The following is a 14563-nucleotide window of genomic DNA, read 5'->3' on the forward strand; positions in this document are numbered from 1 at the left end:
TTTAGGTGAAAGTCTAGCCTGCATTTTGTACATTTATGATTGCCCCTTTTCCAAGTAAATTGCTTACGCTTTCTTGTACAATGCAGAAAAACAAATACCATACTGCCCATCCTCTTGTCTGTCTGATGGAATCACAATTCCATCCCACGTAACAAACAGAGAAAATGAAGAAAACAATCTAGAAAGAAAAATGTTCAAATATCTAGTTGTAATCCCTGTTAGCCTACAAAAGGAGAGGAAAAACAAAGCAGCTGGAAGAATCAATCAGGAAAACTACAGAATAAGGAAGGAACTAGCGTAAATTAGTTCCATTCTTAATCCTAAACACTCCAAGTGGAACAGAGGTAATCTTTTCTAATGACAAAAATGTTTCAGTTGCTCAGGTTAAAAAAAAAAATGTAGCTAACACCAGCATATTTTACCATTTACAAGGATATCTAAGCAAAAAGGGCCTCTTTTCTCAAAGGAAGAAACATCTAGAAACTTCTAGAAAATCTAGAGTCCATTCCACGAACAAAATCTGAACATTCTGAAACTATGTAGATGTTGCTCAAATACAAAAGGACACCTATAGCCCTACGCAATTCATCTGTGCAAACTCCTCTACGGTATGCGGTCAAATATTTCTCATCCATCTTGTTTTCAAGTTTTATTATTGTTTGATATATAGCCCATAAAAGGGACTTTCATCTCAATATATTCCCACCTTCCTTACTGTTTCTTCCAGGGGGCTCAGCCTGGAAAAAGTAAACCTTGTTGAGCAGAGTGCTACGATCTTTAAAACTTCTAACACATATTGTAAAATAAACCCTGAGGAATAGACCTAGATCATTTGGGAAAATCTAGGAAATGCAAATTTAAATGTTTATTGCAATTTGTTCAGTCTTTGTTGGATTTTGTGGGGAGGGGAAGGGGGATGGGATTTGATATACAATCAAAGCATTTTCCATATTATATACAGGTATTTATTAGATACCTGGGGCAATGGAGAGCTAGGTGGCTTGCCTAGAGTCACAGGAAGCTGCAGTGGGAATTGAGCCCATTTCTGCTGGTTCACAGGCCATTGCACTATCCATTAGGCTACTCCTCCCCCCAGATTTAGGTCTAGAATTAGATTACTACTACTACTAGTCAATTCTATAGTGCTACTAGATGTGTGCAGCACTGTACACATTATATGCAGCATAGGAGCCGACTCTGTGGGTGCTTGAGCACCCCAATATTGAGAATATTCATTGTATGTATCAAAGGAAGGATTATTTCCACTGGGCTTAGCACCCCCAATAATTTTGAAAAGTTGATTCCTATGATATGCAAGTACTTTCTCTGTCCCTAGAGGGCTCACAGTCTAAGTTTTTGAACCTGGGGCAATGAGGGTTAAGTGACTTGCCCAAGGTCACAAAGAGCTGTAGTAGGAATTGAGCCCAGGTTGCCAGGATCAAAGCCGACTGCGTTAACCATTAGGCCACTCCTCCCTTTCTTTCTTCTAGGATTATATAAGAGGGCTGAGGAACTTTAAGAGTGATAGTGTACCCTGGTCCGAACACATCTTACTATGGACATCGTTTCTTTGGATTTGTAAAAGAGGCCGTATATGTCCTGTTTTTACTTACACCCTAGGCTGTCTACTAAACCACGCTAGCAATTCCCAGCACAGCAATGCCGACAAAACTCATTTGTTGGCATTGCGGCGTGGGAATTACTAGTGCGGTTTGGTAAAAGAGGCCCATCCTATATAATAATTCTCACCTCCAATGTTCTATGCGTCTGGCTGCCTGTGTCCATGGCTTTCTTCAGAGTTGGTCTGCTAGGCTCCGAAGCCCAGGATGACGTCACATGCAACACTGACCAACCGCTCGACAGCAGCACAAGGCCCTGTCCCTGCCGCCCTCGCCGCCATGCCCCTTCCCCAAGGTCACCTCCACCCCCCCAAGGTTGCCACCGCTCCCCCTCCACCCCCCACGAGGTTGCCGCAGCCACTGTTCCCCCCCCCCATCCAAAGTCGCCGCCCAGGCCCAGCCACCCAACACAGACCTACCAAGTCTCCTGCGAAACACGCGGCGCCAGATCCCATTTCCGGCCACTGCTGTTTCTCCTGTTGAGCAGCAGCGGTTGCTACAAAAACAAAACAAGCTATTTAAAGCACCAAAAATGCTTTTAAAAAGCAAGCGCGGCACCGCAGGCAGCCATCAGGCATTGGCTGTCGGCTCTGCAGCCGCTCCTCTTGCCTCTCACGTCACTGCCCCTGGAGCAGACCCCGGAGGAGCGCAGAGACGTGAGAGGAGAGAGGAGCGGCTGCAGAGCCGACAGCCAATGCCTGATGGCTGCCTGCGGTGCCGCGCTTGCTTTTGGTCAGTTCGGGCACCTTTTTGAGGCTTGGTCATGAAAAAAAATGGACTAAGTAAAGTTGCCCAAGTGTTCGTCAGGGACGCCTTTCTTTTTTCCATTATCGGCCGAGGATGCCCATCTCCTAAGCATGCCTCAGTCCCGCCTTCGCTACACTGCCGACACGCTCCCGTGAACTTTGGTCATCCCTGTCAGGATTGCTGGAGGTCAGAAGCTGGTCTAACATTCATCTAAGTATGTCAAGCTGGTTTCATATTAATATAAGTATGTCCAGCAATCCTGACCTCCAGCAATCCTGACATCTACAGCTTGACATACTTAGATGAATGTTAGGCCAGCTTCTGACCTTTAGCAATCCTGACAGTCGCCGCGACAGAAAGCAGTTGAGGGTGCCCAAGATCGGCTTTCGATTATGCCGATTTGGGTGACCTTGCGAGAAGGACGCCCATCTCCCGATTTGTGTCGGAAGATGGGTGCCCTTCTCTTTCGAAAATTCACCTGATAGTGTCATTCACACATCCACCTCCTGCAGCCATTTAAGGGTATTTTTTTTTTAATTTATTTTTGCTTTCTACTATCTATTTTCTAAACAGAGTTCCTCTGTGTTCATCCCATGCCTTTTTGAATTACATCACTGTTTTTGTCTCTACCACCTCCCTCGGGATGGCATTCCAGGCATTGAACACCCTCTCCGTGAAAAAGAATTTCCTGACTTTACTCCTAAGTCTACCACCCCACAACCTTAGCTCATGTCCTCTAGTTTTATCATTTTCCCTTGTCTGGAAGAAATTTGTTTCTATATTAATACCTTTCAAGCAGGGGCGTAGCCAGACACCCAGTTTTGGGTGGGCCTGGTCCCAAGATGGGTGGGAAGAAGAAATCCGTCTTGACCTACAATTTGGTCTCTCCCTCTCTCTCGCCTGCATACTATATGGTCTCTCAAACAACCCCCCCCTCCACATACCTTTTAAATAGATTTTCACCAGCAGCAAGCAGCAACCAATACACACTGCTCATGTTGGCCCCACAGCACGTACCATCGCTGCTCGCTGCAGGCAAAGATCTGCTATTTACAAGGTATGCAGGAGGGACAGCTGTTGGGAGTTTTCGGCTGGTGGGGCTTGGGAATGTGCTGCTACTCATAGGTGTGCTGCTACAGGGTGGGCCTGAGCCCAAAGTGGGAGGGCCTGGGCCCACTCAGGCCCACCCTTGGCTACGCTACTGCTTTCAAGTATTTAAACGTCTGTATCATATCTCCCCGTCCCTTCTTTCCTCTAGGCTATACTTATTCAGGTCTTCCAGTCTCTTCTCATACGTCTTATGGTGCAAGCCCCATATCATCTTTGTCACCTTCCTCTGGACTGCTTCTAGTCTTTTTACTTCCTTAGCAAGATACGGCCTCCAAAACTGAACACAATACTCCAGGTGGGGCCTCATCAGTGACTTGTACAGGGGCATCAACACCTCCTTTCTTCTACTGGTTACTCCTCTCTCGATGCAACCTAGCATCCTTCTGGCTACGGCCACTGCTTTGTCACACAATTTTTTTCACTTTAAGGCCCTCGGACACAATCACCCCAAGGTCCCTCTCCCCATCTGTGCATATCAGCCTCTCGCCTCCTTTATTTTACAGATATAAGATATCTATATATATAAAAGGCACCTCCAACATTCCATTGAAGCCTCAAGCCGGAAACTTGAGGCGCCCGAGATATCTGGTTTGGCCTGCAGGCTGCAGTCACTGTAGCTCCGCCCTCGTGTCAAAACGCGATGACGTTGAGGGCTGGGCGGGTCTGCAGTCAGTGTACCTACGCCCCTCGCGTCAACACGCGATGACGCAGAGGGCGGGGCAGTGAAGACACAACGGACGACTTCCACACATTCTCTGACATCTGCTGGGAGAGCGCACCGAACTTCGCAAACTCGCAACCACGTCACTGAGGGACGGAGGGAGGGAGAGGAGAGTTGTGGAACTCGGAAGGGAGGCACGGAAGGGGTGTCTGGAACTCGGGAGGGAGGGACGGAGGGAGGACAGTGGGGGGGATTATCCTGCTAGCGCCCGTTTCATTTTCCCCCGAAACGGGCATTTCTTACTAGTGTAATTTAAATGAAAGTTCAGAGTCAGTAAAAACTCTTAGCATTGTAATGCAGTTTGAATCTTACAGGTGATCCTACCATGAGAACTGGAAGGGATAAGAGGTAAGGATCCTTCTGTGTGAACCCCTTAGATTTTTCTAGGTTAAGTTTTATTGTAATATGCAACATGAGTGGAGGATGACTCAATGACTTCCAGATGGGGAATAGAAACACCGAAACAGCCTTTATTAACCAGGCACCAAAATGAGGACCCGACACGGGACTGTGTTTTGGCAGATGTATCTATGCCTGCTTCAGGGCTCACAACTCACTGTGCATTAAAATAATAGATAAAATATAAATAGTTATGAACATAAAAAGGAATACATAATAAGAATGTTTTATTTTATGTATAGAAAGCCAATCTGCTATGAGATTAAACTTTTGTTGTTCTTCGCATACATTTGCACCACATTTCAGTTGTTGCAAATGGCTGCACCTAAAGCAAGGAGTGATTCCCAGGTGTAAGCGCTATTTTATAAACCGTGCCTAACTAAGCATATATAGAATTCACCCTTTTCTTTCATAGTAGCTACTGATGGTATTCCTTTACCTGAAAAAAGTGGTATTTGAAAACATTGGCGTCTGACTGGATAAGGATGTTAGCTTTAAGGAACAGGTTACTTTTTTCATACAGATCTCTTTTATAACCTTATGTTTACTTTGCAGGCTATGGGGCCCTTTTACTAAGCCACATAGGTGCCTACGTGCGCCCAACGTGCGCCAATTTTGAGTTACCACCCGGCTACCACATGACCCTTGCAGTAATTTCATTTTTGACGTGCGTCTACTACACGTGCCAGAAAATATTTTTATTTTCTGGCGCTCGGGCGGTAATTGGCATTTTACATGTGTAGACCATTACCACTCGGTTGCTGGGCAAGACCTTTAGGTCAATGGCTGGCGGTAAGGTCTCAGACCCAAAATGGGTGCGCTGCAATTTTCATTTTGATACATACCTTTGTTATCTCCAAAATAGATTATTGCAATGTGTTGTATTATAGACTTCTACAATACCAACCAGAAAGGCTATGGCTAGTGAAAAATACAGTGGTTCACCTTTTATTAAGGAAGAAAATATATGATCATATTACTCCTATTTTGGCTGAATTACATTGGCTGTTGGTTGAATAGTGAATGTGTTTGAAAATACTTTGTTTAGTATTAAGTGCGTTGCTCTGTCAGATTCCAAATATTTACACGAGCTTTTGAAAATGTCTGAAACTTCAAGATCTTTATGTTCCTCTCAACAGGGTTTCTTGGTTGTTCCAAGAGGATTAAAATTACAATCCAAATGCAAGCCCTCGATTATGGAATAGCCTTCCTTTAGTACATACATAAGTACATAAGTATTGCCATACTGGGACAGACCAAAGGTCCATCAAGCCCAGCATCCTGTTTCCAACAGTGGCCAATCCAGGTCACAAATACCTGGCAAGATCCCAAAAAAGTACAAAACATTTTATACTGCTTATCCCAGAAATAGTGGATTTTCCCCAAGTCCATTTTATAATGGTCGGTGGACTTTTCCTTTAGGAAGCCGTCCAAACCTTTTTAAAACTCGCTAAGCTAACCGCCCCTACCACATTCGCTGGCAACGAATTCCAGAGTTTAATTACACGTTGAGTGAAGAAACATTTCTCTGATTCGCTTTAAATTTAATACATTGTAGCTTCATCACATGCCCCCTAGTCCTAGTATTTTTGGATAGCGGAAACAGACGCTTCACATCTACCCATTCAACTTCACTCATTATTTTTAGAACTGAGATCTATACGTATCTACACAATATTCAGAAGACATTTAAGAGCATGGTTCTATGACAAAATGGGTAGGCTGATTAGTTAGATAATGCTTGTTTTATATATATTTTTACTATGTAATTGTTTATTATTTTATCATTTATTATAGTCTATTAAATCTTGATACCACCAAACCTGTGATAGGTCAAGGTGAATTACAGAGTAATAAAAATAATAACATAAAATAAAATAAAATAAAATAAAGGAACTATAATAATGGACAGAAAAGCTTTATAAAAATAGCAGAAACAATAACACCTTCTCTCAGGTACCTTCATATCTCTATCCAAAGATCTGAATGAATACAAACATATTTTAAGCAATGTTAAATGTCAAATTTTTTATTTGAGGTAGTAAGTACATTTTCCAACTGCTCAGACTTTTAATGTATTAACAGTTTGTCTTGGATCACACTAGTCTTCACCTACTGAATACCCTTGACATCCTTCTCCAGCTTCTCTAGTCTTACATCATAGTCCTACCTCTGGAATCTTGATTTTGTGCTAAGTAATCCAGTTTTTAAACAATATGAAAATGTTTTCAGTCAATTTTAACACTACAGTATCTAATCTCTGGAGAACAGCCCAGATAAACTCAAAAATCATCACTGGTAACTCCAATACACGCTGGGGGGCCTCCCCTGGTACAGCACATGGCCTGCGCTGGTGTAGGCGTGTGTATGGGATGCGTGCAGGTCCATTTTTCAGCGTGCCTGCAAAATAGGCCTTTTTTGTGGCCGAAAATAGACATGCGGCAAAATAAAAATTGTCCATTTTGGGCCTAAGACCTTACCGCCACCCACTGACTTAGCATTAACTGGGTGCATACACTGCCGATTACTGCCTGGTTAGTGTCACGCGGTAGAAAATAAAAAATATTTTCTCCCACGTGTATCGGACGTGCATAAAAAATTGAATTACCGCCTGGGCATGCGGTAGCCAGGCAGTTCCGAATTGACGCATGTTGGACGTGTGTAGGTGCCTACGCATCTTAGTATAAGGGCACCTGATATAGGCAGCAGCGTAGCAAGAGTGGGGTGGCGGTCCGCCCCGGGTGCACACCACTGGAGGGGTGCAGAGAGCAGCCGCACGCCTGTCAGGCGTTCAAGGTCTGCAACCTAGTTCATAAGATCATTCACGGAGATGCCCCGACATACAGTGGTGGAAATAAGTATTTGATCCCTTGCTGATTTTGTAAGTTTGCCCACTGACAAAGACATGAGCAGCCCATAATTGAAGGGTAGGTTATTGGTAACAGTGAGAGATAGCACATCACAAATTAAATCCGGAAAATCACATTGTGGAAAGTATATGAATTTATTTGCATTCTGCAGAGGGAAATAAGTATTTAATCCCTCTGGCAAACAAGACCTAATACTTGGTGGCAAAACCCTTGTTGGCAAGCACAGCGGTCAGACGTCTTCTGTAGTTGATGATGAGGTTTGCACACATGTCAGGAGGAATTTTGGTCCACTCCTCTTTGCAGATCATCTCTAAATCATTAAGAGTTCTGGGCTGTCACTTGGCAACTCGCAGCTTCAGCTCCCTCCATAAGTTTTCAATGGGATTAAGGTCTGGTGACTGGCTAGGCCACTCCATGACCCTAATGTGCTTCTTCCTGAGCCACTCCTTTGTTGCCTTGGCTGTATGTTTTGGGTCATTGTCGTGCTGGAAGACCCAGCCACGACCCATTTTTAAGGCCCTGGCGGAGGGAAGGAGGTTGTCACTCAGAATTGTACGGTACATGGCCCCATCCATTCTCCCATTGATGCGGTGAAGTAGTCCTGTGCCCTTAGCAGAGAAACACCCCCAAAACATAACATTTCCACCTCCATGCTTGACAGTGGGGACGGTGTTCTTTGGGTCATAGGCAGCATTTCTCTTCCTCCAAACACGGCGAGTTGAGTTCATGCCAAAGAGCTCAATTTTTGTCTCATCTGACCACAGCACCTTCTCCCAATCACTCTCGGCATCATCCAGGTGTTCACTGGCAAACTTCAGATGGGCCGTCACATGTGCCTTCCGGAGCAGGGGGACCTTGCGGGCACTGCAGGATTGCAATCCGTTATGTCGTAATGTGTTACCAATGGTTTTCGTGGTGACAGTGGTCCCAGCTGCCTTGAGATCATTGACAAGTTCCCCCCTTGTAGTTGTAGGCTGATTTCTAACCTTCCTCATGATCAAGGATACCCCACGAGGTGAGATTTTGCGTGGAGCCCCAGATCTTTGTCGATTGACAGTCATTTTGTACTTCTTCCATTTTCTTACTATGGCACCAACAGTTGTCTCCTTCTCGCCCAGCGTCTTACTGATGGTTTTGTAGCCCATTCCAGCCTTGTGCAGGTGTATGATCTTGTCCCTGACATCCTTAGACAGCTCCTTGCTCTTGGCCATTTTGTAGAGGTTAGAGTCTGACTGATTCACTGAGTCTGTGGACAGGTGTCTTTCATACAGGTGACCATTGCCGACAGCTGTCTGTCATGCAGGTAACGAGTTGATTTGGAGCATCTACCTGGTCTGTAGGGGCCAGATCTCTTACTGGTTGGTGGGGGATCAAATACTTATTTCCCTCTGCAGAATGCAAATAAATTCATATACTTTCCACAATGTGATTTTACGGATTTAATTTGTGATGTGCTATCTCTCACTGTTACCAATAACCTACCCTTCAATTATGGGCTGCTCATGTCTTTGTCAGTGGGCAAACTTACAAAATCAGCAAGGGATCAAATACTTATTTCCACCACTGTACATGTTAGATCTTGTTGATTTGCCACCCAGGAATGCTAACAGATCAGATCGTACATTCCTTAATCTTCATTTCCCCAGCTGTAAAGGACTAAAATACAGTTTAGCACATGCGTCCAGCTTTACCTACATGAGCACGCAGTTATGGAACGCGTTGCCATCTAACTTGAAAACAATTTACGACATAATCAACTTTCGTAAATCTCTGAAGACCTATCTCTTCAACAAGGCATATCATAATGACTAATAATAGTAACTATAACACATCACCACTTTACCTTGTACTCAGAATGTTTTCTTTCTATACCTGATTACTTCTTTTATGCCATCCATGTTTTGTATGTAATACCAATTGTATCTTTTTATTCTGGAATGGCGAATGCCATTACAGAACATTGCAAGCCACATTGAGCCTGCAAATAGGTGGGAAAATGTGGGATACAAATGCAACAAATAAATAAATAACTAAATAAATCTACGTGCTGGGATTTACGCCACATGTCCATTGGTGTAAATGGAGGTGTGTAGTTTTAGGCAATAGGATATCGACTAAGCGTATTCTATACACCACACCTAAATCTAGGCGCCGCTTGTAGAATACACTTAGGCGGAAATGTTTTCCGCGTGGATTTTCTAGGCGTCATATATAGAATCTGGTACATAATGGGCATCTCGGCGTTTACCACTATTTCTACCTTGAGCTAAAAATGCTACCGCAGCATGGTAAAAGATCTCCCAAATGCAGTAGATTCAGGTAACACATGGTTAGCTAGGCTATCTGTATATATCATACATTTATCAAGGGTTTTCTCCTATTGTTTATACAAGGGAAAATGTTGATGAATCATGTCTATAATACATAAACTGACATAAAATATGGAGAATTATAATAATAATAATAATAATCCCATGTACAAAAAAACCCAGGAGAAAATCCTTGATCAATGAAGCCACAGGGAAAAGGACTTGATATACTGCCTTTCTGTGGTTTTTCCAACTACATTCAAAGTGGTTTAGATTTTATTTGTACCTGGGGTAATGGAGGGTTAATTGACTTGCCCAGGTTCACAGGGACCTGCAGTGGGCATTGAACCCAGTTCCCCAGGATCGAAGTGTGCTGCACTAACCACTTGGCTACTCCTCCCTCCACAGGGACTACGCACACCACTCTAGTTTCAACATTTATCGTTACTTATAATATGAGATAAGTGGTGAAATATCATCCCGTCAAAAAGCTTACCTGTTCCAAAATTGTGTTTATTCTCTCCACTTCACAGTCAATCACATATCGCTTCTCTTGACGTCGGTCCATTTCTTCTATAATCCGCTTAAATTCTTGCACATCTTTTATGTTTCCCACTGACCGGGCTGTCACTTGCCAGTTGTTTTGTACCGCTGCTTCCATAATTGCTTGAAGAATGGAAAATCCTGAAGAAGAAACATAAACCAAACCATCTGATCAGGTTCTTCTTGTTACCATATTTGAATTAAAATACATCTAGGAATGAAGGTCAACAAACCAGTTGAGGTGATTGTGTGTGTGGCACCAATTTCCCCTATTTTATATTCCCACCCCGCTAATCCTATAAACTTGCATGCTCAAATATATGCTTAGGACATAAATTTGCACATGCAATTTATAGAATAAGATCACTTTATTTATTTATTGAGACTTGCTATACCGCCATTGTAGTTTACAGTGGTTTACAATAACATAGTAACATAGTAGATGACGGCAGAAAAAGACCTGCACGGTCCACCCAGTCTGCCCAACAAGATAAACTCACATGTCATTTTTTATGTATACCTTACCTTGATTTGTACCTGTCTTTTTCAGGGCACAGACCGTGTAAGTCTGCCCAGCACTATCTCCGCCTCCCAACCACCCGCCCCGCCTCCCACCACCGGCTCTGGCACAGACCGTATAAGTCTGCCCAGCACTATCCCCACCTCCAAACCATCCGCCCCGCCTCCCAACCACCTGCTCTGGCACAAACCGTATAAGTCTGCCCAGCACTAGCCCCGCCTCCCACCACCGGCTCTGCCACCCAATCTCGGCTAAGCTCATGGGGATCCCTTCCTTCTGAGGAGGATTCCTTTATGTTTATCCCACGCATGTTTGAATTCCGTTACCGTTTTCCTCTCCACCATCTCCCGCGGGAGGGCATTCCAAGCATCCACCACTCTCTCCGTGAAAAAAATAAAGATAACAACATAGAGCATGTAGAAGAAAAACTACAATTTTCGATAGGAAAGAAAAGATAGGATGACCACGCATTCAAACAAAATGAAAGACAACAATAGTTTAGAGACAAGCAAGTACTAGGTCTTCAGTCTTTAGTCACAGTGAAAGAGCTGAGAGCAACGTCAATTAAGAAGAGGGATAGGCTTGATGGAAGAGCCAAGATTTAAGGAGTGATTTGAAGTTTTTCACTCTGCTCTCTCTTCCCCCACCACTGGCTGCTGTAAGGATCTCTGGGCTCCTGTTACCTTGGACAACAGACTTTGTAAGTTAATTTATGATTCAGACCTGTTATCTTGTCGCAAATTTCTCCTGTAAGCAAGATTCTTAAAAAACTACCTCTCGCTTGTAACATTATTACATTACCTGTATTGTAAATAAACCTTTTTAAAGTTGAGTATATGGCCTTTTATGTTCTGAGCACATGCTCTTAAACCTTGCAGTGCAGGTTAATGTAATTTCACAAATATAATAACTAATTCCCCCTTTTTTCTTACAAAAGTAAATCTTATTACCTTATAGGTAATTGGTGGAGAATAGAATATAGAATCAAAATATATATATTTCAACACACGTTAACATTTACTGTAACATTTTAATGTTAAAGGAGTGGAGGAGTGGCCTAGTGGTTAGTGTGGTAGACTTTGGTCCTGGGGAACTGGGTTCGATTCCCACTGCAGGCACAGGCAGCTCCTTGTGACTCTGGGTGGGCAAGTCACTTAACTCTCCATTGCCCCAGGTACAAATAAGTACCTGCATACAATATGTAAGCTGCATTGAACCTGCTGTGAGTGGGAAAGCGCGGGGTACAAATGTAACAAAAAAATGATTCAGTTCTGATGGGAGGGATAAGGAGTTCCAAAGGACTGGGGTTGCAAAGAAAAATGCTTGGTGTCTAGTTGATTCTAGGGTGGCTTGTTTTGGGTTTGGGAGGAGAAGACGATGGTCGTTGAAGGAACGTAGTGTACGAGAGGGGCAATATGGGATAGTGAGAGATGAGAGATAAAGCAGACAGCCAATATGGAGGGCTTTGAAGGCAAGAAGAACTTTAAAATAATATGCTGTTCTATAGGAAGCCAATGATGAGGTTTGAGATATGGTCGGAATGATGGGCATTACATAGGAGTCTCATAGAAGTTCTGTAAAGTTTGGATCTTTTCAAATTGGAGGTGACTGAAGCCCAGATAGACCATATTGCAATAGTCTAGCTTCGAGGTGAATAAGGAAAGAATCAAAGCATGATCATCAAAGAATTCTTAGCTGTCTGAGAGTAAAAAAAAAATGGATTTAAAGAGTTGGGAAATCTGGGCTGTGAAGGACAATTGGGAAGCCTATTAAAAGCTGGTTTCCGCACTGAGATGCTGCGGCCATTTTCTTTTTGCAGGAGTATCTGAAGCATGTTATGGTAAAGAACTGCGATGCACTTTATTACTGTTTACTTTATATTGTATGCTTTTTTTTGGATAAAGTGTATGATGTTTTTTTGTAGAGAGCCTCTTCCTTGAAAAAGCTTATTGCGAAACCTGGCCATGTCGGTGGAGGTTCTCCTGCGCTTGAAAGCTGCCGTTTTTCAAAGATAAGTTTGTGCTAAAATGCACTTTTGTTATAGCAAAACAATGCTGTTATACTGCACAGTCATGGCATACTAAAATATGTAAAATAACAACAAAAGTAAAGAGAAATTTAGAAAAGAAGGGTGATCTTATGAAGATTTGCACCAAAACCATTTTTTTTCTGTGAAGAAAGAACAAGGTTGTTCATATGGTGTGAGATGCATTAGATCTGATGATCCCCATAAAAAATTGAATAAACTGAGGTGTTATTGCAGTTATAGAAAATCTGTGGTGCAAATTCAAATGTTTGGGACATTTTGTTAATAGTTAGGCGCGAACCTTTACACCAGCCGTTGACATGGTAAGCGCTTCTGCCTAGTTAGGCGTAAAACTGTGAATTTATGCTAGTATTCTATAACAGCAGTTCTGCGCAGAATTGCTGTTATAGAATTTCTGCTTAGTGTGCATCATCCTGGAGCCTAAATTTGGGCGCTCCTTCTTGAATTTACCCTAAAATGCTTAATATAAGAAGCCTGCTAAACATGCTGTGATTGGCTCAGAGACTTGCAGGTCTCTCAGCTGATTGAAGCATGGCCAAAAAGGACATTTTCATTATTGCGGGGTTGAATGTCCAAAAAAGAGCCTGCAGCATCGGAGTCTGATTTTTTAAAATAAAGCTTCGCTTTAAAAAAAAGGCCATTTTGTGCGCCCCCCCACGCAATAATAAAAACATCCTTTTTGGCCGTGCTTCACTCAGCTCAGAGACCTGGAAGTAAGGGAGGGACATCCAAGTAAGTACAGTTGTGGCCAAGTGGTTAAAGCAGCGGTCTTATAATCCAGAGGTGGTGGGTTCAAATCCTAATAGTTTTGTTAAAAAAAAAAAAAAAGGACGAGCACTTGGATTTTTTTCCACTTTTTTAAGTTGTATGAAGTCTTTATTGAACATTTATCAATAAAGTGACGAGCACTTGGGCGTTTTTTCGGGTGTAGAACGGCCATAATGGCTGTCCATGATGAGCACTTGGCCGTTTTAGCTCTCCCCCCGATTTTTGTTTTACATTTTAATAATTTTTCCAATCCCGCGCAGCCCCAACGAGAAGTACAGACCTCTCGTTAGATTTTTCACCGTTTTCCAGCGTTATGGCAATCGTAAAAGGTTAGTGCATCTCATTACAATAGGGTTTCTACACGATTTGCTCATCTGCATTCCGTTTTCGTTAGCTGCTACCGTCGTCGGAAAAAAAGTGTTTAGTGCATGCCAGGGTTTACTACTTGCTCGTTAATGGCTTGTTAAGGGCTCGTTAAGTTTAGTGCACCTGGCCCCCAGTTCTAGAAATAATTTCTAATGGTTCCTTATCCCCTAACAGTCCCAGTTGTCTAGGAGGCGCACCACAGACCTGTTATAAAAGAACTTCCATGTACATCTCAATATATTGCTTTGCAAATATTACTTCTTCCAAGCCCCGGAAGAAGGCTGTCTTTGGCACAATGCAAGTATTAAGAAGAAAACTGGCAGTAAATCTGAGAGATTGAGATCATGTTTTCTGACGAGAAGCTTGGCATATTCTGTTTTCTATCTAGAAGCAAATGCACCTAGCATTTCCATCAATCTGTCCTTGTCTGATCAAAATTAAAAAAAAAAGTATTCTGTTCCCCAAAATCTCAGAATCACTGGATGGTACAGTTGATTTTAATCAAGCTTAAACCAATGTTTCATACTGCTGAATAGGGTGATCC

The 14563-nt window shown here is 42.9% G+C and overlaps 1 protein-coding gene across 2 annotated transcripts in view; it reads right to left on the minus strand.

The window, feature by feature from the left end:
• The window catches only part of GRIA3 (glutamate ionotropic receptor AMPA type subunit 3), a 429528-nt gene that overhangs the window by 215721 nt on the left and 199244 nt on the right, over window positions 1-14563 (minus strand). For both annotated transcript variants that reach the window (XM_030209320.1, XM_030209321.1), the window contains exon 4: window positions 10272-10459. In XM_030209320.1, coding sequence (XP_030065180.1) covers window positions 10272-10459 — 188 coding nt within the window. The remainder of the gene's footprint in view (window positions 1-10271; window positions 10460-14563) is intronic.

Source organism: Microcaecilia unicolor, chromosome 7 (genome assembly GCF_901765095.1).
Source record: "Microcaecilia unicolor chromosome 7, aMicUni1.1, whole genome shotgun sequence".
Lineage (NCBI taxonomy): Eukaryota > Metazoa > Chordata > Amphibia > Gymnophiona > Siphonopidae > Microcaecilia > Microcaecilia unicolor.